The sequence below is a fragment of the Vigna angularis genome, chromosome 11 (genome assembly GCF_016808095.1).
Source record: "Vigna angularis cultivar LongXiaoDou No.4 chromosome 11, ASM1680809v1, whole genome shotgun sequence".
Taxonomy (NCBI): Eukaryota; Viridiplantae; Streptophyta; class Magnoliopsida; order Fabales; family Fabaceae; genus Vigna; species Vigna angularis.
In genome coordinates, this window is record NC_068980.1 from 10,515,996 (window position 1) to 10,542,648 (window position 26,653).

Consider the following 26,653-nt stretch of genomic DNA (forward strand, 5'->3'; position numbering starts at 1 on the left):
AGTTGTGAGTGTATGGCATGTTTGTACTATACTGTTCATATGTGAATCTGTGAAATTGAGGCTCGTGAACTGTTGTAAATGGGATGGTCGTAAACTGTTTTGGACTCTTTAATTTCTGTAAATAATCATGTTGGGAGTGCCTTGGGTGAGAATCTGTGGTAATACTGATAAAATAGAAAACTTAGTGTTTTAGTAGTGTTTGGGTCACTTGAGAGGAAGTGAGGTAGTGATTTTTAAAAGTAGGGGTTTTGGGCACAATTGGGCTGTTGGGACATCTTAGGTAAGTCAATTGTGACTTGATAGGATCATAAAACTGGACTAGAACATGTCAAAAGTGGAAAAATCGAAATTAGGTCCTTGAGTTGTGGAAAATGATGTTTCAAAAGATAAAATTGATCTTAATCACTTTAGATTAGTAATAGGAAGAGTTAGGATCATCTAGGCAGGTGTAATTGAGCTTAATACAAGAATTGGAGGTCTTAGAAGTTGGCCAAGAGGCCTAGAAATGGTAACGGCTGGAGTGAGTGTGTGATTTTACAGATGATGCAGAGTCGCTATGCGAGCTGTCTCGCATAACGAGACCCTATAGAGGGTGCTCACTGTCTGGGTAATTCGCTATGCGAACTGGTGCGTTGTGCGAATTACCAGAGGGTGCTGCTCTCTGTTTGTGGATTCGCCTGGCGAATCCTATCGCTATGCGACCGGTGGTGGTCTAGAACCACTGCCCATTTAATTCGAAAGGCGAGTGGGGCGCATAGCGAGAGTTTTAGGGGGGTTGGTCTCTGTCTGAGCTCTCGCATAACGACCTGGGTGCGCTATGCGAGAGGTTTGAAGTCTGATGCATGTTGTGAGTTAATTCGCTATGCGAATTAAGGGGTGCACTGTGCAAGATCCTCTTGTCTCGCCTTGAGAACAGGGTGCGCGGTGCGAACCCTTTGAGTCCAGTATTCTGTTTTGCTCTCTTTTTGGGTTGAATCAAGTGTGTGGAATGATTGAAATGCATAGTATGATGTGGTAAGGTGATTATATTGAAAGTATGATTTTCTTTTGCAATGATCATCCACTTGGATGTGAGTAGAGGCAGATGAGGTGCCTCTGAAGCGGGCTTTGGAGGAAGACGACATTGCTGCTTAGTCTCCTTAGGATTCTCTTAGTATTTCTTGTATTTTAAATTACTATTTAGTTGTTGAGGATTTCCCTGTGATGCCTATCCTTTTGAAATACTCTATTTGCGTTTAAGTTTTAAATTACGACTCATTTTGGGATGCTGTAAGCTTAACTACCTTATTTACAGTCTACTCTAACTATTCTCTTTTATTTAAATGTGAACTTACTATATTATATGCTTCTATATAATCTGGGATGTTACAAAGATCATCTAGAACTATATAATTGCACTATCATTGTTCTGCATTAGATCATTTGCTCACACCATTAAGGTGATTATTACAAACAAAAAAAACACACAAACAAAACAAACATAGAAGAAAAAAAGGTAAGCTAATGTGCAAAAAGAACAATCATAAAACAAGTATAGATGTTGGACAAAATACACTAATTTCATATGATTGTTGGTAATATTAAACTTGTTCAATGAAAAGACAAGAAATGAGTGAACTGATAAAATTTTCACAAAATTGGTTAAGTTGCTTAATGACATGCTTCCTTATAAGGTAACACATTAACGACATTTGATTATAATACGAAAGAGATGTTGTGTCCAATGTATACCGAGTATAAAAAAACTCATGCATGTATAAATAACTACATGATGAAAGGAAGGAATTTAAAAAATTGCATTAGCATCCACAACGTAGGATATCACGATATAAGCAAAAAAATGGTGACTATCAATATGACATTAGGAAAGGTCTTCCCGCAAAGGTGTTGTCGTGTCTTCTTATAGTTCCAAGGTTCAAACATTGCTCACTAATGCAAAACTCATTAGGTGGCATGCAGATGGATGTAAAAAAGATTATCATTTAAAACATGATAAATGGTTTGCAATAGAAGAAAATTGATTTCATGTTCCCAATTTTTTGAAGAGGTCTAAGAAATGTTAGGTTGGACTTCTTATAGATAAGATGAATTCATATGGTAACTTGCCCATTAAACACAATTCATAACCTATGTTGTTTGTGTTTTATATCTTAACTTTGTGGTTATGCATAGAACAAATATGCATGATCTTATCTTTGAAGATCTCAAATATAAGACGATAAAAAATGACATTGATATTTGTTTAAGCCTACTGGTTGAAGATTTAAAGATATTATGAGATAAATGAATTGGTGAGTTTGACAAGTAGCATTTGACTCTATTAAGTTAAGTGTCATTCTATTTTGTATAATCAATAACTTTTTAACATATGATAACTTGAGTGGATACAACATAAAATGATACAAAGTATGCCTTATATGTAAAGCAGTCAAATGCCACCATCAACTATAACATGGAAGGAAGATAATGTATCCTAGACATCAAATATTTTTTTAATTTTAATAATCATTTCATAAATTGAAGAAGACATTTAATTGATGTTAGAATATGAAATAACTCTATTTAATATGTCATATTGTGACTATCAAACACCATTAACTCTAATTTAATGGAATATACTAATTTAATATTTTTAAATAAAAACGGGATCAAATTGAAACCTTTAGAAATAGTGTGACTAAGTTAAATAAATTTGAAAACAAAGGGACAAAAAATATATCATTTTTCAATTTGGAGGGTATGAAAAGTTCTTAATATGAGATATTGTATATATGCGATGCATGTAGAGAAAAAAAAATATAACAATATTATAAAAAAACTTCTCAATTCTCAAGGCTAGACAAAACGTTGTATCAATGCTTATTTGCATTAGGACTGGGCAAAATTTACTGAACTGTACTAAACTATAGTTATCTATACTTTATTATACTGAAAAAAAAAACTAAACTAAAATATACTTAAAATAATTAACCTATTCTTTAGTTCAGTTTTAAAAAACTGAACTTTATGCAGTTAACTGTTTGTACTACAATTAACTAGTTAACTGTGGTTTAGGTTTCTTATTCCCGGTCTCGTTACATTCCATTCTCACTATGTCAAAGGCTCGCTAATGTTGAAGGCTCTCCGCCCTTGAAGGCTCGCCGTCGTCGAAGGCTCACCGCCGTCGAAGGCTTTGCCGCACTCAGCCGTAGCCAAACTGTTGAAGGCTCTACCACCATCGTCGAAGGTTCTAAGAACACTTGGAAACAGAAGCAAAGGCATAACACTCTGCAACCTAAAGGTACAAATCTTTTCCCTTTTCCCTTTCAAAAAGGATAAATAAGATTGGAAAACGATGTATTGGAGGTGTATTCATCTGGATGATCCAGTGGGGGTAACAGTTGATTTTCTTTTGAGTAACAGTTGATTTTCTTTTTGGATTTTGTGGGAGCTGTTTAGGAAGATTTGATTTTATTTGTTTTTTTTTTGGATAAGGGTAGATTTTATTTGTTTAATTGTCAATTTGTTCTTATCTAACATTCGTTTCTCAATCTCCTACGACTAGGTAGGGTTTCTTCATTTTTCATTGATTTTATTTAGTTTTCGTTTTCAATTTCATTTTCACTTTGATTTTATTTGGTTTTCAATCGGGTGTAGATCTTTGATTTTATTTGTATCATCATTATTATCATGATCTGAGCTAACTTCTTTGCCAATAATTAAGCAATTTGAATGAATAGAAACAAGAGAATTAGTTATTTGTAATTCAATCCAGAAAAAACCTTAGAGTCCAAAGCAACCTTCCTTTTTGTAGTGAACTTTAGGTCATTCTATTTCTTCTTCATAGCATCATATATTTACTCCTATAATCATCATTCTCAAAGAGTTAAAGAACTCAATCTTGAATTTCATAACCTAGGAATCTTTAGCTTCTATTTCCTTTTGGATTTTTAACTACTTCATCTTTCAACCCTTGAATAATGGATGAAGTTAAATTGTTGTGCAAAATTCTTTTCTATTGTTGTTAGCTGTATAGGTCACAAGAATTTGACACTTGTTTACAGGGAAAATGATATTTTAACATTATAATTTTGTAATTAAAATGATATTTCCATAATAGTACGCAATAGGTCGTGTGAACTTGGATGATTAGGTTACTCTATTTTCTAGAGGCAAAATAAATCATAGTTTTGAATGAAATCCGAAAGGAATTGGTTTTGCTGTTCAGAATTGTAATAAAACAAAATTTTGGTTCTTGGAAAACTTGGAGTCAGGTGACATTTGTTCCTAAAGAGTAAAAGTCACTTTTATTGTCCTGGAAAGATGAATAATTTTGAACCACTTTTTCTATAAGCATTTGATAATTCTTACTTTTGCTTTATCAAAGGTCAAGTTATGGTTACTCTCACGGAAGTATACTCATCTGTAACTATTTAGCTAATGGGACACTACAGGTCCATTATTTATTTCCTTTGATTTTCCTTATTTACTTCAATGTCATTTGGTATTAATCTTCAACTGAAAATACTATGCAGGATGTGGTGAACTCATATCTGGTCTTAGGAAAATCCACGGAAGAAGTGTTATGCATTTATTACACTATTGAAATTTTATACATGGTTGAAACTTTGCATGGTGTTGGCTTGATCCATGGTGATTTCAAGGACAGGTTGTTTAATGTACTTGAGAGAAAATAAAATGAGATTGATGCGATTTTTCAATGTTTAGGTTGAGTTCTTGAGTTTGTAAAGACGTGATGTTATTCAGCGTGTAAGATCTGTTTTATCACTTCTGCTATGCTTTTAATTATTGTGTCTTTCACTGGCTTTGTAAATGTTCTTTCTGAAGAAATTAATTTTCTAATTTTGGAAGTTTGGTGACTTTTTTTCCTGTTCTGGAGTGTGATTACTGGATTTTTATATTAGTGAAATTCATTTCAGATGAATGTGAGGTCAACAAATGGGCATTGGGAAGGGATATTTAAAGTCACTAGCAAGGGAGAAGAATCGATGCGATATTGTATTAGTTTTTAGTGCAGTTCAGTTACTTTGAACTAAAAAATAGTTCAGTTCAGTTACTCTAAACTATTTTTTAGTTCAGTGCAATTTTCTTGAAGTAGTTTATAGTTAACTATAAACTTTTACAGTGAACAGTTTGCCCACCCCTAATTTGAACATGGTTAAAATGGGTACAAGAAAACAATTAGTTCTATAATCTCATGGTAAGTGATTGTACTTGTCACATATAATCTAAATAAGAGAAAATCATTTTGTATGTTTTTATGAGACATTATATGAGGTTACTTTTTTTATTATCAATAGACGTGTATCCATGAAAGATTTGAAATTATATGACTTAAAATCTCATGATTGTTATATTATAATGCAACAACTTCTATCTGTAGTTATTTTGAGGACAATGCATAAGAATGATATGCATGCCTTGACTTGACTATGTCACTTTTCTAATACAATATTTAGTAAGTTATTTACCTTGAGAAGTTGGATAAGTTCAAGAATGAGGTTGTGGTTATATTGTGTCAATTGGAGATGTATTTTCTTTTTGTTGAGACAAGATCGTCTGAGCGGTGGCGTGCTGATGTGTCAAAATTTGCCTATTTAATCAAGTTCTCTCGAAGCAAATCGGGTCTTTGGTGCTTTGGAGGCACAATTTCATTACTTAGGGCTTATGAGGGCTGATTGGGGCTTATGGGAACATCTTCTTCCTCCTTGTGTCTCCTTCTTCTTTCATCTTCCATTTTGTAAGTTTGACGCTTTCCATGAAAATGGAAAGTCAAATCCATCTTGTTAGCGGTATTTTGTAGCCATTGAACTCTCTTGTACTATGTAAATGATTCGAATATATATATGCCTCTTCCATTGATTAAATAAATGCATTGCTTATGTTTTCAACAACTTTAATGAATCATATCTTTAATATCTGACATTGTTTGTTGAGATTTATTATAGGAGCGTCTTACTCTCTTTGAGAATCAAGAATTCATACATTTTTTGGATATTTTCATCAAGATTCTTTGAAGGATTGAAGAGCTTACATTGGTTGATCACTTTCTGCACATCAAGGTGTACTGTACCAGATTAGTTTTCTTTTGCAATCAAGTATGATTGTTGTTCCCTGTTGTTGTTGGCCAAGAATAAGGACTTAAAGGAGTTCTTGTGACTTAGAGTGGGGTATCTCGAAGGGTTGACAGAAAGAGGATTGTTCTTTATGGGTGTATTTCCTATAAGTGATTTGGAGTTGTGAGGAGAGTACATCGAGAAGGTTGCCTCTATATCTTGCTTGTAAGAACTAAATCATTATAGTGCAATCCTTTCAATTTAAGGTTGATTGAAAGAAGACTGGATGTAGGCTTTGCCGAACCAATATATATCCTTGTGTGAATTCTTTCTTTCCCTACACTCTTACTTTGATTTCATTCTTTATTGATTGCATTCCAAGAAAGATCAAAAGATTTGAAAAAAAGTTTTAAAAGAAATTATTTTTACAAGGGAAACCAATTCACTTCCCTTCTTGGTTGAGAAATTTAGCCTATTTATTTCTATAGCGGAGAACTCAAACTATGCACTGCATTAGTTATTTATTCATCATTTCTTTTTACAACAATTCCATTGGCTCATTTTTATGATTATATATATCTTCGTGTTTCATATATTTGCCTTAATAATTTAGTTGCATTCATTCAATCCAATGATGATGACTTATGGAAGTCATAAATTATTTGTATCATATTTAACTGATGAATACTAATGCTTTAATGCCATAATATGTCATGTGATTGAATGTCTGAATGTTGTGATGAAAATAGACTATAGTATGTCATGTGATTGAATGCATGAATGTTGTGATGAAAATAAACTATCATATTCATGGGGAGTACATTCCTTAAATCCTACAAATACTGTTTTAATATATAAATATTCGAGATTGAAATATCCATGTCTCATAACATGTTCTATTATAACATCTATGCTCTAATGAACATCAAGTAACTATATTTTACTCTGATACATGAATGAATAATCATTTCATTTATGCTCTGAATCAATGATTTGATATTTACACCTTAAAGCCATGATATAATTTTTTACATAAAAACGCTTTGAAGGAAGTTGTTCAAAAGCTCTCATTTGCTCTAATACTTTTTACAAAAATATTCTTTCTTTGATAAAAAGGTCAAACAATTCAGGGGAGCTAGGAGTAAGGGGGGAGCACACCTAAAATACACATTGTTTAGTAAGATAGAAAAACCTTGACAATTTTCAAACATCGTTAGTAAAGTTATTCAGAAAATTTCAATAAAACTGTTGCTATCAAATCTAAAAATGTAGTTTTCTTTTTTCCTCTAAAGTTTTCCATATAATTTAAGCAATGTGTTTGTTTATTTTTTAAGGAGTGGAAATTGAATTTTTTTTTTATTTTGTAAGAGTGGCAATTGAATAATGCTTGAAAAAACTAAAAATACTTTGATTTTAAAAAATACTTATCTTCTTTACCTAAATAATACTTATATAATATTTAAAATAATAATGAAATCATTCAAAAGTTTATTGTAAAAAAAAATCTAAACAAACTCGTGTTTAGTAAATGAATATAAAACAAAACAAATGTTTATTACATGTTAAGTTAATTGAAAACTAATAGACTTATTTTAGTGTGTCTGAAAATTGTTTTAAAGTTTAATTCTACTACACTTATACGATATTCATATTTATTAAAACATGGTAATAAATTTGTATTATAATATTTAATCTTAAGATTATGTAATTAATTTTATTATTTGTAAAAAGTATTAAATATTTTTATAACAATAAAAATATAAAATGAATCTAAAGTAGACTCCACACTTTTTTTTATTTGAATTTTAAGTTAAATTAAAAAAATGGAACCAGATTACAAATTTTTTACGTCCACTTTGATGACCTTTAATGAAAAATTAAAACAAACTTAATCACTTTAGTTAGATTCCAATAGATAAACAAACAATTATTCTAGGTTTCAATAATTTTAGTTAGGCTTACGCAGAAAGCGAAAACACGCAATATTGTTTAAATAATTAAATAGATTAATTTAAACAATAATGTTCAATGTGTTTATTTTAAAAATGGTGTTTGAATGTGTTTATTTAAATAACTTTTCTTTAAAAGGGATTGATTTTAGAAAAAAAATATATTATATTTCAAACTTATTATACATGATATGTATTATAATATATTTTTTCTCAAAACTACTAAAATTCATTTATGGAATGAAAAAGATCAAATAATGTAAATACAATGAAAACGTTTTTAATTTGGAGTGTTTACTTGCAATTATATATATATATATATATATATATATATATATATATATATATATATATATATATATATATATATATATATATATATATATATATATATATATATATATTTATATATATATTTTATCAAAGATAATCCCACATATTATTTAGATATTTGAAATTTTAGAATATTTATTATCTTTATTTTAAATTGAAAACACTTTTTTTGTTAATTATTTATTTGTAACAATTGATTCAATGATTTTTTATTTATTTATTTTTTTTATGTGATTTTTATATTTTTTTAAATTTTTTTGTTAAATTAATATTAATGATATTAATATAATTATATTTTACAGTTCTAAAAAAAAAAACTTATGAATTGGTCCTAGCCCATATTCATAAAACTTTGGGGATGTTTGACTCTGTGAATTTTCTTAATAAATTATTTTTTGGCCTTGTGGCCTTTTATGGTCCTAACTTACATGGACTAGGACCAAATCCCACAGGGGCTTATATGACAGGTTTATCAATTATAAAAATATAATAAATATTTTTGACAGTATTAAAATTCAAATTTTATAACCGTAACTTAAGTAATATTTAATTTAATAATATTAGGTTCAGACAAATATATAATGTAAAACTTAAATATTTAATTATGATACAAGTTAAGATATAGACTATTTTAACATGAACGAGATTCAATTGAATTTTCATTAGATAACTAATATAATTAACTATTTAATGTAAATTATGACAAACCGTAATAATTTATTAGTCATTACTTACTAATTATAAAAGTAATAAATAATTTTCATTTTAATCATAAAGACATAAATCTATATTTTATAACAATGCTTGACATAGTATCTTATGTCACATCTGACAAGTATCTAACCTCACATCTGATAGAAGATTTAGACAAATATAAAATAACCTATATTTTTAATCACGATACAAGTAAAAATTAAATTTTTTAAACATAAGTCAGATTGGATTGAGTATTAATCGGATAATTAAGGTGGGTTTGAATTTGGATAACATTTAAAATTATCTATTTAATGTGGATTATAAAAAAATTAATCTTTAATAGTAATTAGTTACCAATTATAAAAGTATAATTAATATTGTTGACAATATCAAAATTCAAAATTTATAAACGTACCTTACGTAATATTTAACGTTAAATATTAAGTTATAACAAACTTATAAATGTAAAATTTAATTATTTAATTATGATATAAGTTAAGATATAAACCTTTTTAACATGAATAAATTTTAATTGAGTTTTGATCAGATAAATTATATAATTTTTTATTTAATATAAATTATGGAAAACCTTAATAATTTATTAGTTATTACTTACTAATTGTAAAAGTAACAAATAATTTTCATTTTAATTATAAAGACATTAGGGAAATCTAAATTTTCTAGTAGTGTCTGACAACGTAGTATTTGAGAATATCAGATTCAAATAAATATAAAATAACCTAAATTTTTAATTATGATAAAAGTAAATAGTGTGAATTTTTAACATGAATAAGGTTGGATTGACTATTAATCGGATAATTAAGGTAAGTTTGAATTTGGATGACCTTTAAAATTATCTATTTAATATGAATCATATAAAAAAAAATCTTTAATTAGTAATTGATCACCAACTATAAAATTTTAATAAATATTTTTGACGATATCAAAATCCAAATTTTACAACTGTGACTTAAGTAATATTTAACTTCACATCTAGGTTGAGACAAGCTTATAAATGTAAAACCTAATTATTTAATTTTGATACAAACTAAGATATAAACTTTTTTAACATGAGTAAGATTTTATTGAGTCTTGACCAGATAACATATAAAATTATCTATTTAATGTAAATTATGAAAGTAGTAGATAATTTTCATTTTAATCATAAAAACATTATGAAAATCTAAATTTTATAGTAGTGTCTGACATGGTATCTAACGTTAGGTCTGACGTAATATCTAGCATCACGTCTAACATCAGATTCAAACAAATGTAGAATAGCCTAAATTTTTAATCATGATACAAGTAAAGATTGAGAATTTTTAACATGAATCAGGTTTGATTGAGTATTAATGGATAAATCAGGGAAGTTTGAATTTGAATAACATTTAAAATTATCTATTTAATGTAAATTATGTAAAATGTAATCTTTAATTAGTCATTGGTTATCCATATAATAAATATTTTTGACAATATCAAAATCCAATTTTTATAATCATGACTTAAGTAATATTTAACATCACTTCTAATCTTAGATTCAAACCTAATATTAGATTGAGACAAACTTATAAATGTAAAACTTAATTATTTAATTATGATACAAGTTAAGATATACACTTTTTTAACATGAGTAAGATTCAATTTAGTCTTAACCAGATAACCTATAAAATTATTTATTTAGTGTAAATTATGAAAAACCATAATAATTTATTACTCATTACTTACCAACTATAAAAGTAATACATAATTGTTATTGGATCATAAAGATATTATAATTTTATAACCGTGTCTGACATGATATCTGACGTCACGTCTGACATAACATGTGACGTCAGATTCAGACATATAAAATAATCTAAATTTTTAACCTAAAATGGAGAACTTTTAGTATGAGTCTGGTCAGATTGAATGTTAATCGGATTCTGTAAAATTATCTATTTATTTAATTTTTTGTGTGAAAAATTGAAAAATTACATCTTTCTCTCTCATCTTTCTTTGTGTGAAACCCTAAGAGAGAGAATAGTGAGAAATACAAAAGATGACGGGGGAAGAGGCTAAAAAGGGAAAAACATTTGGCTTAGGGTGTGAGCCTGTGGTGGGATCGTTGGCTCCGGCCAAAAAGAAAGAATACAGAATCACCAATCGCCTCGAAGAGGGGAAACGCCCTATATACGCTGTCGTTTTCAACTTCCTTGACTCTCGTTACTTCAATGTTTTCGTCACTGTTGGTGGCAACAGAGTACACCCTCTATTTTTTTTTTCTCCCCTGTCCTTTTTCATTTCATTCCAGAAGTTTCAATTTTTAATGTTTTTTTCCCCTTCTTAGATTACTGTTTATCAATGCCTTGAAGGAGGGGTTATAGCTGTTTTGCAGTCTTATGTGGACGAGGATGTAAGTGAACATTGACTCTTCAGTCTCTATTTTCTCTAACTTTGTTTTTTTGTATATGTATGTGTTCTAAAGTTTGTTTCACTTTTTATGTTTTTATGTGGACCAGAAGGATGAGGCTTTTTACACTGTGGGTTGGACATGCAGTGATGATGGGAGTCCATATATTGTGGCTGGTGGAAGCAAGGGGATAATCCGAATCATTGATGCTGGCCGTGAGAGCATATACAGGGTATTTTGGTTACAGTAATGAACTCGTGATAATCTGCATGAAGCTTTTGAACATGTGATTATAGATTTTTTATATTTCGGTGGCGTTTGTAAGAGATTATATGGAGCTTATGTCGGTTTATTTTATATAAAAGCATTTCAAGGTGGTCTTTGATTAATGGTATCTCTGTTTACTTTTAATTTTTATGGTTAAGTACTTTTTCTGAATTTTGTTTTCGTAGAAAAAAATATTGGTGTCCTTGTTGGAGTTTGGTTTGAGCTTATTAAAGTGGTTCATGTCTTCACTATTCATTCTTCTTCGCTTATTTTAAGAAGCTTAACCGAAAAGTGATTCACAGTTAACTTCATGGATAAGCTTTTTTATTGTTGAACCAGTGCTTAAGTTCTTACTGAATCAAAGCTTAATAAGTTATTCACTCATATGTGCCTGCCCTTAGTGTTGATTGTTAGTTGGGATTTTTGAGAGCATTACTGCAGGCTAAATGCCTTTGAATGTATTTTTTTTGTCAATAATGTTGAAAATGTATTGGTTGTGCTCTAATCCCTTCTGCTACATAACATGACATCTCCTCTCTGCAGAGTTTTATTGGCCATGGGAATTCTATAAATGAAGTCAGAACCCAAACATTAAAACCATCACTTGTGATATCTGCAAGCAAAGTAATTGGCTTCTCCACATTCTAACTATTTAAAGAATCTTTTGTTTCTCATTAATGACATTTAATGTTGATCAGGATGAATCTCTTCGGTTGTGGAATACTCAAACTGGAATATGTATCCTGATATTTTCAGGAGCTGGAGGACACCGCAATGAAATCCTAAGTGTTGTAAGTGTACTCTCCATCCAGTGTATCTTGTCCTTTTTCTTGTTTACATACCTACCTATTCGTAGCTATAATATATATAATATCTGGATTTTGGAGATTAGCCCAACTAATTTTATGTTTCTTTCTGTAGGACTTTCATCCTTCGGATATATATCGTATTTGTAGTTGTGGCATGGATAATACCGTAAAAATATGGTCTATAAAGGGTAAGATATTTTGTTTTATGGTAGCTTCTTTATGCTACCTGACTAAAGATGGCAGAGTGAAACAAAACTGAAGTAATGGTTGATTGATATTAGATTGGTAAGAGAGCAGAGTGAAAAAAATCATAGCTCTTTCATCAGTTATAACGAAAATGAAGAAATAAGATAAAATTGATACTTTTTCCACTAGGTGGAGTTGACTACACGGCACGGATTAAATGTCACCATTGTGTCAATATTTTTAGGAAAGCTATTGAGGGTTCCTTGATCTTCCATGTCCTCTGTTTATAATCTATCCGTCTTACATATAATCAATTATTCTTAATGGATTTGATATACATTTTTTATTGTATCTCTGATATTTGTTTCATAACAAAATATGCTGCAAGTAGCAATTATTTTTGTAATTTGTAAAAAATTCTTGTGCGGAACATTACACCTGTTTCTGTTTACACATTCAGTCAATTGTAATGTACCAACTCTATAATTATCCGCTTCATTTTATTCCATCATGTTCCTGCGTTTATGCAGATTTCTGGACATATGTAGAAAAATCATTCACATGGACAGATCTTCCTTCAAAGTTCCCAACAAAATTTGTCCAACGTCCTGTTAGTAACAATTTATTTTTGGTACATATCGTTGATCTTAGTATAATTCCTAATTCTAGTGATACCTATTCTCAGGTATACACTGCTTCGGTTCATGTAAATTATGTTGACTGTACTAGGTGGTTGGGTGATTTTATCCTTTCAAAGGTGAGTGATTGCTCAGTGTCAGACTACTCTTCCTGGTTGAATTTAAATGTTATGTTTGTTGTGGAAATAGTATTATCAGCTTCACGTATCTTATGTAAAACAGCTGTTTCTGATACTATTTTATTAAAACAACAAATTAAATTTTGAAAATTGTTATGGTAAAACTTTGGTGTAAGTTTGTATGGTATAAATATTAACGACTTTCTTTGGTAGACAAGCTGAGGTAGCTTTACTGAATTTGATGTTTCTACACTTATCCTTGATGCTCATTTTAAGTGGGAAATAGGTTTCAGTGAAGTTTCTTTGTCTAAAAAAGTTTAATAATTGGGAGACGAGAAGTTAGGAAGGTTTTTGGGCAAGTCCTCATTTTGGGCACTCGACAATGAATCATAGTATCGAGTTTTCAACGAGTTTTCCTCCTATTGATATAGTTAATTTGCCAATTCCTTGAGTAATGGATCATTTTACGTTTCCAGAGTGTTGATGATGAAATTATGTTGTGGGAACCTAAAGTGAAGGAAGAAATTACAGGAACGGTTAGTTATAATTATTTATTATTATTATTATCTGTTTTCATTTGTTTTTATGATATGTAAGTTTTAATCAGCTTCATATTATTTTTTGTGCTCTGTGTGGATTTTTAGGGTGCAGTTGACGTCCTTCAGAAATACCCCATTCCTGAATGTGATATCTGGTTCATCAAGTTTTCATGTGATTTCCATTTCAACATAGCTACAGTAGGTAAGAATGATTGCTTATTTTTTAAAATTTATTATTTTCTCTAGTATCTACTGCAGTTCCAGTCATATAGTGTGATAGGAACTATGGATAATTGGACAATTTGTTGAATACATATTTCTGTCAATTTGGACTGGTGCTTTTTTATGGCAAGTCTGAGGAAATTTTAAGATTTTACTTTTGTTTTATGTTCATTTTTTTTTTCTGGGTCTTTCAGGTAACAGGGAAGGCAAGATTTATGTTTGGGAATTGCAGTCATGTCCTCCTGTACTTGCTACAAAGTATGTTGTCTATCAACTGATTATTTCAAGAACAAAACTTAGAGAAAGTTCTATTGATGGTTTGTGTAGTTTTCAATCAGAATTTAAGTTTCATCTCCACAATCTGCAAATAAATATTTGCATTAAAAAGATTATGCAAATTTCTGAGATGAACTCCAATTCTGATTGTAAAAACCAGTTCAAACAAGACTTTAAAAAATTTGACCTAAGTTTTATAGTTATTTCAATTCAAAGGTCTTCTACTGTATAAAGTTCTTATGCTTAGTCACCTTGTTCAGGTTGTCACATCCTCAATCAATCTCTCCGATCAGACAGACTGCTACTTCCTTTGATGGAAGGTAATGCTTGATATATTGATGATGATTCTCATATTTTTGATGCAATATTCTTATAGTTTTTAACTATAGTCTTCTGTTGTTTATGTTTTAGTACTATATTGAGTTGCTGTGAGGATGGGACAATATGGCGCTGGGATGATGTTTCAAACTCTTCAACCTAACTTGCATACATGCAATACCAATCTGACGTGCATGTCAAAAAATCAGGAACTTGGTTTATTGCGTGTTTCTTTGTCTGTTTGGTTATTTTGGTTCGATAAGCCTTATAATGTAAAAGGTTCAACTGAGAACTCATTAGAACTTTGACGTTGTTTAAATAAAATTGAGCCATGCATGTTTCCGGTTTATACAATTTAGAGTTCTTCAGTTCGAATGGTTCTTTCCCCTTTAATATATTATTTAATGGAAAATATTTTCCAAATGAATTAGGGTTTTGCGTGTGAAGCTTGTAATTATCTTCTATGGTGTGAGATGATTTGTTAAGGGTGTTTGAGTTAAATTCTTTAGTAGCGTAGATCTTAAGCGTTGGTTATATATATATGTGGTCAATGTTTTCTACATTCGAAATATGCAGTGAGTAGTTGGTCAATCGTTTTCTCTGTTTTTCAGATCAAGTTATCTTTTTAGAATGGAAATCAGAGAAGTGTATATTGACGTATTTGTTGCGATATTTTCCGATTTTCCATAAAAGTAGTAACATTGTGTTGTATTATTTTTCAAGTGTTTTTATTCCCATGTTAAAGGGTGTTAAGGTTGTTTTTTCATAGGACGTGAAAAATCATATTCTGATCTCATTTGAAGTTTTTACTTTTTTTCATTTTTAAAATATTTCTAAAAACATTATTTAAAGGTTACCCAATATATTTTATTTAAGAATGACTTTTCTGATTGCAGTATTTCTGATGTGCTTCAAGAAAATCTAACACCGTTCCTTAAAACAAGCTCCTGAATACCTTGATATGCTCTCCTTGCACATCTTTCAAGTGTTCTGTTTTTTGGTAAGATTGAAATTTTGAAGTGTTCTGTTTTTGGGTAATAAAGAACTGCCATATATTTTTTACTCTGTAAGACTTTTTTTTAACAATTGTAATCTAATTAATTTTAAATATTATTTTATTTAATCACTATTGTATCGTCTTAAGTTTATTTGAACTTTAAAAACATTGTATAATTTTTTTTATCTCCTTTTTTAAAGGAGTTAAAACCTAATAGAATATATTTGATTACCGTTTTTAAGATTTTAGTATGATTTTTGGTTTTGCGCCGTTAAAGTCGCTAATTTTTTTCTACTCTGTATGTTGTGAGTGTTTAGTAATTTCTTCCATGGCAGAGTAACTATGATTTCTTTCAGAATTAATTAATCACAATGGGGAAGATTTTTTGTTGGTAGCAAAAAATTCAGAAAATCAGGATATTAAACTCCCAGAGATATCTCAACCATTTGATTACGTTGTTTGGTGAAGGGAACAAAATTTGTTACATCAATGAATAGCCATGGCGGCTGCCTAGCTTGTACAACACTCAACAAAGATTTATATCCTATATACACAATACTGTAATCTATAATGTGAATGAAAATATTTTGACTATAAATATACAGCAAAAAATGGCAGAGAGAGGAACCTTAAAGTTGATGCCGTAATTGCATCAGTAAGTCATGCATAGTCTCTATCTTTTGACTCAGTTGGAGTACGGTAAGGTGTTGAGAGGAAGACTCTGAAGTACCAGTATCACTGATTAAATCATTAAGTTTAGCCTGTGATTCCAGAAGTGCTTCCTCAAGCAAAGTTAATGTTTGTTCCGAAGTTCTGTGTGATTCCTCATTTATGAGAATTGGCAATGGAGAAATTCCTCTACTGCCAACACTTCCGTCTCTACTAACCTTTTCCGGAGAGAAAATCTTATCAATGCCTTCACTTCCTGCAGATAATCAAACCGTCATTAGAAGATTACGAAAATATATAAACTGAGGTTCTGTTTTGTCTGAGAACGAGTTCCCATATAAAATCACATTTTCCTACTCAAATTTTGTCAAAGCAAAATTTTTTGGAGTTTGAAATTTGAATGCAAACAGGCATTAGGTGCTTCAGCTTGGAAGCTCCTCGAAATCAGGAAAAATAGTAGTCTACCAAAGCCATGTGATTTGCTCGAATAGTAACCACACTTAAGTCTCCAATTCATGAGAAAGTCCAGACAATTACTATCACATGTATCATTCTGTACATGTATGAATTCAAATTTGTTCAAGTCACACCATCTCCAACCTTAGACTTCTGGTATTAGCTCCCTTAAACATAAGTTTTTTGAGGGTTAACAGAGTCAGAGTGTACTTTATATTACTATTATATGTTGTAATCGGATAAGGTTTTCATTAATATAACAGCCCCTTGGATTCGATATAAAGCATTATCCATTTCCTATTCTAGTCCTGCGCATTTCCTCTCTTTGATCTATATGCCATACCAGTTAGTTAAGCATATCATACCTCAAGTCTTAAATCCATCTTCTGCGCTGTATGAAAATGCAGTTTTGGGAAGATAAAATCACTTCCCAACTTTAGGAAAAACTAAGGTTCCATTAATGCAGCTTATAATAATGAGATTTTATGTCTGATGAGAAACAATTCAATGCATAATTTGACAACTTACCTAGGTGCCCAAGTTGATCAATTACTGACTGGCCAATAGAACCTTCTAACTTCAGCAACCGTATAATTCCAGCAGTTATCCGGCCAATTGAGTCAATTTCAGATTTGCACAGAAAAGTTAGGTGCTGAACCTCATCCTTGGTTACAACTGCCTCAATCTGCATGAAGAAAGCATCTCAGAACCTTCATATAAAAAAGAGACAACGTGTCATAAATATGAAATTCTTATTACCGGTTGTTTGACAGAGAATTTTAGGTTTTCCACTTCCCAATTAACCATTTCATCATCAACATTCTCCCCACCTAAAATCAAGCGAACTTCAACACCAATTCCTCCAACTGCGTTGGTGGATTCTTTACCCCCATTTGCAATTAGCATTGATGCAGGAATGCCCTTTTGTAAATGAGGCTTCAAGATTTGCAGACCTTGAACTCCAACCTGCAAGTGTCGCCTCACGATGTAAGAGGAGTGATAGGAATAGAACACATCTTAAAGAACAAGAAACAGAATATTCCGATTTTAAACCTAGTAGTTACTAGCCAACAGAAAAATGTAACTGATATAATTATCCATCTAGGCTATCCCCCACCGTCCCAATGACAAAAGTAGAGTGTTTTTCAAGTTTTACAATTCCTACTGGATGTGATGCCTGACAAAATGTTGAGCTATTTTGTTTAGCAAGTGCTAATTTTGCTTTATCTCCTTTATAGAGTCAACCAAAATATATTATTCTTGAAAGCGAAAAGCAAATCTTTGATTCTACAGAAGGTTGGAGAAGAAATTTACAAACATAAACATTACATCTTAAAAACAGAAAGAAACATATTTCTTTACCGTAATCAATTCTACTGGATGTTGTTTTATTCTTTGCACTTGTATTTTTCCATCTGGAACATTTGGTGGGCTACTTTTTGCATTTACTCGTAAACCATGGAAAGATGCATGCCAACTCCTCTCTTCTCTTTCTTCATCTTCATGGCTGGAGAACCACCATCTTTCAGCTGTCTCTTGTGTATCTTCAAGGGCAAATAACCAGTCTCTCAATTCTATAGTTACATCCACATCATCAGGCTTCTTCAATTGGGGAAAAGCGGCTTCTTTCCCTTCTAGCATACTTCCAACTGGTGAAAAAATAGGAAGGAAAGCTATTTAAATAGAGCGTACAAACATGCCCAAGATGAATTAAGAAACAAACTTTTTATGTATTAAGCACATTAAACAACTACAGAAATTTAGATAACATAGTTTGCTTCATACCATCTTCTGAATCATCAACAAGGAGGGGAGTTGCCTTAAAAAGTTTTGACAACGGTCCTTTCTGCAAGTTTTCCAATCCTTTACAAAGACCCATTCCGGGAGCTCCATCAGGCCCGAGTATTCCAAACCTATGCAGGAGGGCTTCAGCATAGTTCATTCCACCACCAAGACGAACACCAGATACCGAAGCTGAGACATTTAAACTATGAGATTCCACGTCTTGTTCATACAATGGTATTACATGCACCATGCTTATATCTAGAAAAGGGACTGAATGAGCATTTCCATTCAATAGATGCTTCTCATTCTTATGCACCCAAAAAACAGTTCTTAGCTGAGGATATCCATTATCACTCAGAGAGATAGCATTTTCCTTAGAACACAAGAATGAGGCCTTTTCACATGGCAAGAGCCCCTCAGCATCTACACAACTTATCTCAACACTCTCCCAACGTAAAATAGATGAAACAATAATAGCACCTCCAAGGGTTCTATGAGTGGCACTGGTAGATAGATCATCTCCAAGAAACTGCACTAAAGGCAGCCCCTCAATATTAACAGAAGATGACTCCAGAAATCGAAGTTGGAGATTTTTCACTGATAAACTGACAGCAGCATCACTAGGAACCTTGTCCATCAGCTTTCCACCAAAGGATTTGTCCCTAATGCCCTCCAATTGTTTCCTTTTTCCAGCCATTGCTATCTTTTCACTAACTCTCCCAAAATAACCATAGAGATCCAGGACAAAAAACAATTGTTCAACAGAAGTGTTGGACAGATACTGTTCACAAGCAACTCCAACCCTGACAATACCCCCAGGCGGGGGAACTTGTAACAAGGGACTGCCATCAGCAGTTGCCATAGCCACTTCTATGCAAGCATCTTTCAGATCAACACATCTCCACAATCCTGCCGTCTGTCCAAGAGAACTTTGACATCCAGGTCCATCAATGCATGCTTCCAGAGACAAAGTAAGCTGGGATGCTCTAGCAGTCCATTTCTCCTGGCTAGCATCAATTGGTTGACCTTCCCAAAGACTAAAGCAAGCAGGATCCTTCTCCAGGTTCAGCATTCTCAGTTTCAGTGAGGGTGAATTTAGAAAGAAAAGCCTTTCAATATGAAGTCTTGCTCCAGAAAAGGAGGTCTGGACTGTATTGTCCATGTCATTTTTGGAAATATCCAATTTGGTCTTGTCAAAAGGAACTGTAATATCCAGTCCCTTGAGATTGAAAATAAAAGATTTCACCGAGAAATCTGGTAAAATATCACCAGGGTTGACAACAATACCGTCAGCTAATAAAGAGGATATCCTCAGACATGATTCTTCCTGGAGATGAATCTAAAAATATGGAAAGATTATTAAATTATATCATTGGCAAAAGTACAGAATTGATTCACTTTTTAAGTTTATAACAGGCCATTTATTGAAAGATCCTGCACATACCACGAGTGGCTGGCAGTCAATAACAGTTTCAGAAGCAAAGGATGGTGGAAGTGGAGAGGGCATGATCTTAAGAGCATGGAGGCATATTAGAGGGGTTCCCTCATTCAATTGCCACTGCTGTTCTTGTAAAGGATATATTTGAGGGCAAAAGCTTCTGGCTGAAAAAGAAAGGAGAGAAGGTAAGTGAACAAATAATATATTCATAGCCTGGGTAATTATTACTACTTTTCAAGAATGTGTTGACAATTAATACCAAATTCTGGCACACGGAAAGCATCTCTAGTGCCAGCTTGCATTGATGGTTGCACTAAGATACATGGAGGGCTACAAAAGGTGTCCCTGCATTCCAATATGTACCGAGTACAGATTAGTTCCATAGTAACAATTAGTCCAGTCAGCACAAAAAATAGTTGTTAAACAAGTGCAACCAAATTGATTAATAAGTGGGGCATATTGCTAAGAATTTCTTATCATTTTTATTTTCTCAATTTCAATTGCAATAACTTCTCCCAATTCAACCAAGGTATTGCCAATATATTCAGACGAGTACACTCCCACTCCCAGCTTTTAATCAAATCATATGAGCAAGAAATAGATTGACATACACACTAACACCTGCCCACACACTCAGGCAAAGCTTGCTGAATTCTTTTAATAGCTATAATTCAGAGAGGGAACAGAAACACAAACCTTAAAAATAAGCCACCAACTGTAATTCTTGTCAAGTTATTATCATTATCTCCTTCAGAAAGACTGGCCTGCAAGGATAGTCAATCAACTATATAACTCTACTGGCTGAAGGTCTGATAACATAGCACATTAGACGGTCACAAACATGAAGATATGACATTGTAAAGTGAGGAAGATATGAATATTTGTAAATGGCGTTCCAATGAACCAACAATCTCAAAAGGATAAGCTATTGGATGAAAACACATACATGGTTTTATATTGTTTTTCTGAGACAACCATTGTGCAGGAGCTCTTTGGGGTTGAAGCATGAAAAAATTGCACAGACTATATAGTCTAGCCTTCAGTTCTTATTGCCTCAGTCAACAATTAGACATTTGCACTATCCAAGCTTCAAGCCCAAAGGATTCCCGCTTAAGGAGGTAAGTTGGATATAATATTATTCATGTGCCTTCACCTAATAGCTTAAGCTTTCCAAATAATTGGCTCATAAATAGCACTATAAGTACTTAGTTGCTATTAAAAAAATAAACTTATCATGCCAAAATCACATATACTGCATATATTTATTGTTTACAATTTTTTTCTTATTTCTGAATTATTCATATCAGATGTGAAAATGACATGTACACACCCACTACAGAGGGTTACCATCAACATCTTGTTACTCTTCGAGCATCCAAAGGACCCAAATAAACTAAACTATATATAAGGTGTCTTAAGGCCCCAAAGAGAGTCTTAAAGGAAAATATAAGCCTCTATATGATTTTCTTTTTGGCTCAAGGTATTCCATTCTACCTATTAGATAAGGCCAAGGTAACCAGCATCACTGTCGAGATTAATATGGACAAGTAGCCAAGAAAAAAAATGTGAGAAAAAAGTGTAAGATGGTCTCAGAAAATAAAACATAAAGACATACCCGAGAGAAAAAGAGAGACTGCATCAAAAGCTCAAGTTGGAATTCTGTAAATTAATGATAATAGTTAGATCATTGTGCTAGCAATGATATACCCAAAGCTGGATTTTAATAATAATTCAAGAAGACAAAGATTAACATAAAAAGACTGTGCAAGCTAACGACAAACCAGTATCTTTAATACAAAGAAATATATGATCTACGACAATTGAGACAAGAGAACGCCCAGCTGCTTCAGTGGATCGCTGTCATGGTACAGTTACATACATATTTAGAGAAATCCGAAAATGAAATATGATAATATTGGGCTTAACAAACTACTGAGGTGTTCTCAAAGGTGAGAAAAGTTAAGATAATGTGAAAAATGCTGACCTTGGAATCAACATCACCCCTGTTTAGACAAACATAAACCCCCGTCATAAAGCGGAGAAGTGCACGTAGTCCTGATCATATTTGTAGCATTCCCATGTCATATCTCGCCATTTGTTTATCAATTCAATATTCAAGAAACTCAAAATGTGCCCTTTTACTAACCTGGTTCACTTAGTGCAGGGCAAACAGCTTCGTTGATGTGCAATTGAACTTCAAGCCCGAGCGGACTATTTAACTCAGTTCTCTGAATTGTGATCTGGTAATGATAAAGTTAAGCTATATTTCATGATTCACAAAATACTGTAATAAAACAGATGATTAAAACATGTAGGGGAAACTGCATTAATTACATATGCTTCTCCTGATATTCCTTCTATAAAACGCTCTCCTCCAAAGAATACACGCTTTGCGCCATCATCATCCCTAAGGTTTGACCCCTCCTCAGAGAGGTCTAGTGTAGCTTCTGTGAACATGTCGGGATGAGGCAAAAGATCAATAGACAAAGATTGCCATTCCAGTTTCTGGGCAGAACATAAAAACGTGAGAATAGTTATATGGTAATACACATATAGGCAACACAGTATCATCAACATTGAGAATATAGCACAAAATACTTTTTGTGAAATCTTGTAATGAAATCACACCTATATAGATCAAATACTGGTAATATAGAAGAGAGATGTGAAAGGACATAAAATCACACCAATACAGATTAAATACTGATAGATTAAAACTAGTGAAGGGGAAGATATATTACTTTGAAGACATATATGCACTTCTTGTTATTGGAGAATTCCCGCGCTTCCTTAAGATTTACAACCTGGTAGTAAAAGTTCTTCAATGAAGTGCTATAGGCAAGTAGAATCAGAAAGCGTGAGTTTTGAAATAATTACCTGCCAGTTTTCATTTGTAGTATACAACAAAAGGTTGCGTATGGTGATAGATGCCATAGGTGGTGCCCTGCGACAAGAGGTAGTGAATGGGGATATTATAAAAAGATTTGGGGCAGAACCAGATTGAGTCACACAAAGTTTCATTTATAAATTGTCTATGAAACAAACACAGCAAAATCTATCACCCGTCAGGTCTATGCTAAAGAATTAAGACTGTCCCCTCTGACTGACCCACTATATTCTAACGCCATTGCAAGAAACACAGTTTAGATATTGCATCAATCCCAGCCGGGAACAAGATACTAGTATCAAAACTTGATAGGGTTGGTAAAACATAAATTATTAAATACTAAAGAAGATATTGAGTAGAGAGCAATGGTTCAGAGCACGGGCTGGTATCAAGAACTTACCATGTTGCTCCCCCTTGGCGACGAGAACCACCACAAGTTTCAAGCAATAGATTCACTGTTTGAATTTGTATAGTCATGCCATCTGCAATCTGACAATCACCCCCAGTCAGTAAGAACTAGTAACAATCAAACAAGATAATTGCATTCATGGACAATTGATCAGCCTAGGAATTTCAAGCCAATAGGAAGGATAAAATTATTAGGCTGAACAGCACTACAATGTTGCAACCTTTCACTGCATCCTTTTCCTCTATTAGGCTCGATAATAGACTAAAATTAGTAATCTCTCCTTATAATCAATAAATTATCTTTGTCTACATCTTTACTATGTTATTAAGAATTGTTCCCCACAATATAAATGTTCAAATTCAAATCCCACAAACTTTGTTAAAATTGGCTACAAAATCAACCGAAGCATGATTTAACTACGAACACCCCGTTATCAGCATGCGCATATATGAACTCATGCTTAGATAAACAAACAGCAGAATCAAGCTCGAACCTTATCAGCGAAACCATAACCACTTCCCTTGGCAGAGGCAGCCGACGGCGCGGAACTGCAGTAATCGACAAAAGGAAAAAAACGTGAAACAAACGGCAGCAAAAGCATAAAGCATGACCAGCCTCGTTTCATTGTTTACCAGTTCGAACTAAGCGATGCATCAAAATCAGAATTCTCCTCGAGAACCAGATCGAGTCTATCAATATGCACGACGATTGGCTCCGTCTGCACATTGCTCACAGACGGAAGCTGCAAAAAAGCCACAAAGAGCAAATCACAATTCACGATCGGAAACACAGCGAAGAAGTGAAAGATAATCAGTTACCGTAAGCAACTCAACTGTTATCTCTAGTTTGCCGACTTTGGCAGTGGCAACGTTGAGCGCCGGCGGCAATCCGACACTGGAATGCAAGGCGTCGCCGTCGATATCTGAGAGCGAGAATCGAATCAAAGTCGGTGAAATGAAATTTGAGTTCGAAATTTGGATTTGAATGTACCTAAATTGGAGAGGTGAACGGTGCGTCCCTGCAACTTGAACTGGTCTCGGGAGAAGGATTTGAGCCAGTACTTGAGAGTGTACTCGAGAGCCCGACCCAGTATTGACTCCATTTGCTGAGAGTACCCGGATTCGGATCCTGATGTTCGGGTCGGGCTTTGCCGTGAGTTGATTTAAGGCTTTCCTTTCTTCGTCTGAGGCAGCGATCTCTGGTATTATTATAGAGGAATTAAACGGAATTTAGATTGCGGCGAGGCACGTGCGGCACGTGTGAGAGAGATGGCGCTGTTTTTATGAGTCGGGAGAAGAGGACCTCGCGGTGTTTGCAGTTTGTCTATTACTGTGTGTTTGAAGAAAAACTATGATGCATACCATCAATTTTTTATTTTATTTTTCAATCTATTTTCAACTTTTCAGCCAAATTTTCCTAACTTATGTATAGTTACAAAAGATAAGAAAAGCGAAAAGGAAAAGCTAAATTAACGATAAGATGACACATATTTAAATTTATCTGATATATATATTATAAAGATAAAAAATTATAAAAAATAATTTTTTATAATTTTTAAAAGGAAAGAAAGTTAAAAATAAAAAGAGATAGTAAAAAATTTGTAAGTGTCAAAATATTATTTCTTTTCCATATATTGTATGGTGAAAAGGGAGTAAATTTAGTAAAAAACATGTGATATTTATAGAATTTTATCTATTATAAAAGTTAATTGTGTAGATATATTTAACAGTCACATAACTACATGTCATTTAGTACAACACTTCTGTGACCCATTAATTAGAAGATTACACACAAAAATTAGACTAGTTTTATCTTTAAGCACTCAATTAAAAATTATAATTATTTACACACTAATTGTCATACAAATTGTAACATCCCAAAAATACAGTATAAACTATATAATAGAATAATCACATTTAATAATAATTCAGATCAGTCTTACACTAAGTAGAGCGTACGATTATGGCCGAACAACCTTACAGAAAAAGATACAATATTTAAACTGTACATAAGTACAAGTCTGACAGAACGGTTTACAAAAGCCAAATATCGATCAGTCATACAAATCAAAAAGGAAAGGTGATCAAATGACCACCTCACTACAAAACTAAACTACTGACCGAACGTTCTACGGTTCGGTCTTAACTTCAACCTCGACCAAATTTTCTTCTTCCAGCGTATCTTCCAACAGCTCGTCCCCTTCTGCTCACATCCACACGGATGATCATTGCAACGACAAGGCGGACGTACATAACATGACAAGACAGGAAACACAGGGTAAGCTTATGTAATTTAATTCATGCATAAACATACATTTTAAACAATCCAACACATAAGATAAATTTCAACATACTTATCATCCAAAACCTATTACTAGACTGACTGTCCGGACTGTATGAAATCTGCGTAGCTACAGGCGTTCGTGCACCCGGGTGATGTAGTAACTGGGATGCCCTCAACAGCTGCCACCCGAGGTTAGTCCTATCTGTCCAAAGTGCCCCTAAGGACTAGGACCTCCTGTCGTTCCCACACATGACCTACCCTCTTCTACGTGAAGACAAGTACCCACGGAACATCAGGATGAACAGCCAGCTTAGCATGCCCACAGTCATACTTTACCAATTAAATATTCATCTATGAGTCGTTCCTTCCCGGAACGCTCGTCCACAATCCACAACATTTCCATATCACATTTTCTTCATCTTTCATTAATAAGTATCTCATTTAACCACCTCGTACAAGGATTCATAAGAATTCTAAATAACGAACGTTCAACCCGAACTCAGAACGAGACCGAACACGTAGAGTGAGACTGAGAGATCTCAAATTTCGAAATAGATTAAGGCCAAGGGATTTATATCGGGTTGAGAAAGATAACAAGTACAATCATGTATCACAATAAACAATGGAACGAATGTTAATTACAACAAAGAGCCAATTAGATGAACTGACTCTTGAGAGCTCCAACTGAACATCAAACAGACCAGACCAAGTACGAAGACTTCAGAATGAAACCAATGAATAAGGATACTTCGAGACATTCAAAACTGATACTTAGAGTGATTCTCATGAAGAAAACGAACGCTTGTGAATACTTAGTTTATTTGAGTTAGTATCAAGAAATCCAAATGCCAGTCAAAAATTGAACACTATAGTGAGCGAACCCTAGAGGGCTTGAACGAACGCTCGTATTAGAAAGTTTAGCTTAAGGAGAT

The 26,653-nt window shown here is 32.7% G+C and overlaps 2 protein-coding genes across 2 annotated transcripts; one reads left to right on the forward strand and one right to left on the reverse strand.

The window, feature by feature from the left end:
* Nucleotides 1-11,012: 11,012 nt before the first annotated feature.
* On the forward strand, nucleotides 11,013-15,220 carry LOC108333212 (polycomb group protein FERTILIZATION-INDEPENDENT ENDOSPERM). The gene is made up of 13 exons (XM_017568592.2): nucleotides 11,013-11,273; nucleotides 11,361-11,426; nucleotides 11,533-11,655; nucleotides 12,234-12,314; nucleotides 12,389-12,481; nucleotides 12,612-12,687; nucleotides 13,216-13,295; nucleotides 13,371-13,442; nucleotides 13,919-13,978; nucleotides 14,087-14,183; nucleotides 14,398-14,461; nucleotides 14,740-14,799; nucleotides 14,891-15,220. The coding sequence occupies exons 1-13, from the start codon at nucleotides 11,073-11,075 to the stop codon at nucleotides 14,958-14,960; spliced, it is 1,143 nt and encodes a 380-aa protein (XP_017424081.1). The 5' UTR covers nucleotides 11,013-11,072; the 3' UTR covers nucleotides 14,961-15,220.
* Nucleotides 15,221-16,213: 993 nt separating this feature from the next.
* Nucleotides 16,214-24,781, reverse strand: LOC108334067 (uncharacterized). Its single transcript, XM_052870460.1, has 20 exons — nucleotides 24,429-24,781; nucleotides 24,272-24,360; nucleotides 24,071-24,180; nucleotides 23,932-23,986; nucleotides 23,430-23,518; nucleotides 23,020-23,086; nucleotides 22,884-22,946; nucleotides 22,477-22,647; nucleotides 22,289-22,382; nucleotides 22,127-22,197; nucleotides 21,924-21,999; nucleotides 21,758-21,801; nucleotides 20,839-20,906; nucleotides 20,402-20,487; nucleotides 20,149-20,306; nucleotides 18,705-20,043; nucleotides 18,282-18,568; nucleotides 17,679-17,885; nucleotides 17,448-17,604; nucleotides 16,214-16,719 (listed from the first exon to the last, which is right to left on the reverse strand). Exons 1-20 carry the CDS (start codon nucleotides 24,538-24,540, stop codon nucleotides 16,424-16,426), a joined length of 3,639 nt encoding a protein of 1,212 aa, XP_052726420.1. The 5' UTR covers nucleotides 24,541-24,781; the 3' UTR covers nucleotides 16,214-16,423.
* Between the last annotated feature and the right edge of the window lie 1,872 nt (nucleotides 24,782-26,653).

Bases quoted from the DNA above. Each gene is read 5' to 3' on its own strand.
- LOC108333212 (XM_017568592.2), top strand. From the start codon at position 11,073: ATGACGGGGGAAGAGGCTAAAAAGGGAAAAACATTTGGCTTAGGGTGT. The intron at 13,443-13,918 runs GTGAGTGATTGC...TTACGTTTCCAG, and splicing joins GTGATTTTATCCTTTCAAAG to AGTGTTGATGATGAAATTAT. The intron at 13,979-14,086 runs GTTAGTTATAAT...GTGGATTTTTAG, and splicing joins AGGAAGAAATTACAGGAACG to GGTGCAGTTGACGTCCTTCA.
- LOC108334067 (XM_052870460.1), bottom strand. From the start codon at position 24,540: ATGGAGTCAATACTGGGTCGGGCTCTCGAGTACACTCTCAAGTACTGG. The intron at 20,488-20,838 runs GTTTGTGTTTCT...ATTGGAATGCAG, and splicing joins GTTGGTGGCTTATTTTTAAG to GGACACCTTTTGTAGCCCTC. The intron at 20,044-20,148 runs GTATGTGCAGGA...CCATATTTTTAG, and splicing joins TTGACTGCCAGCCACTCGTG to ATTCATCTCCAGGAAGAATC.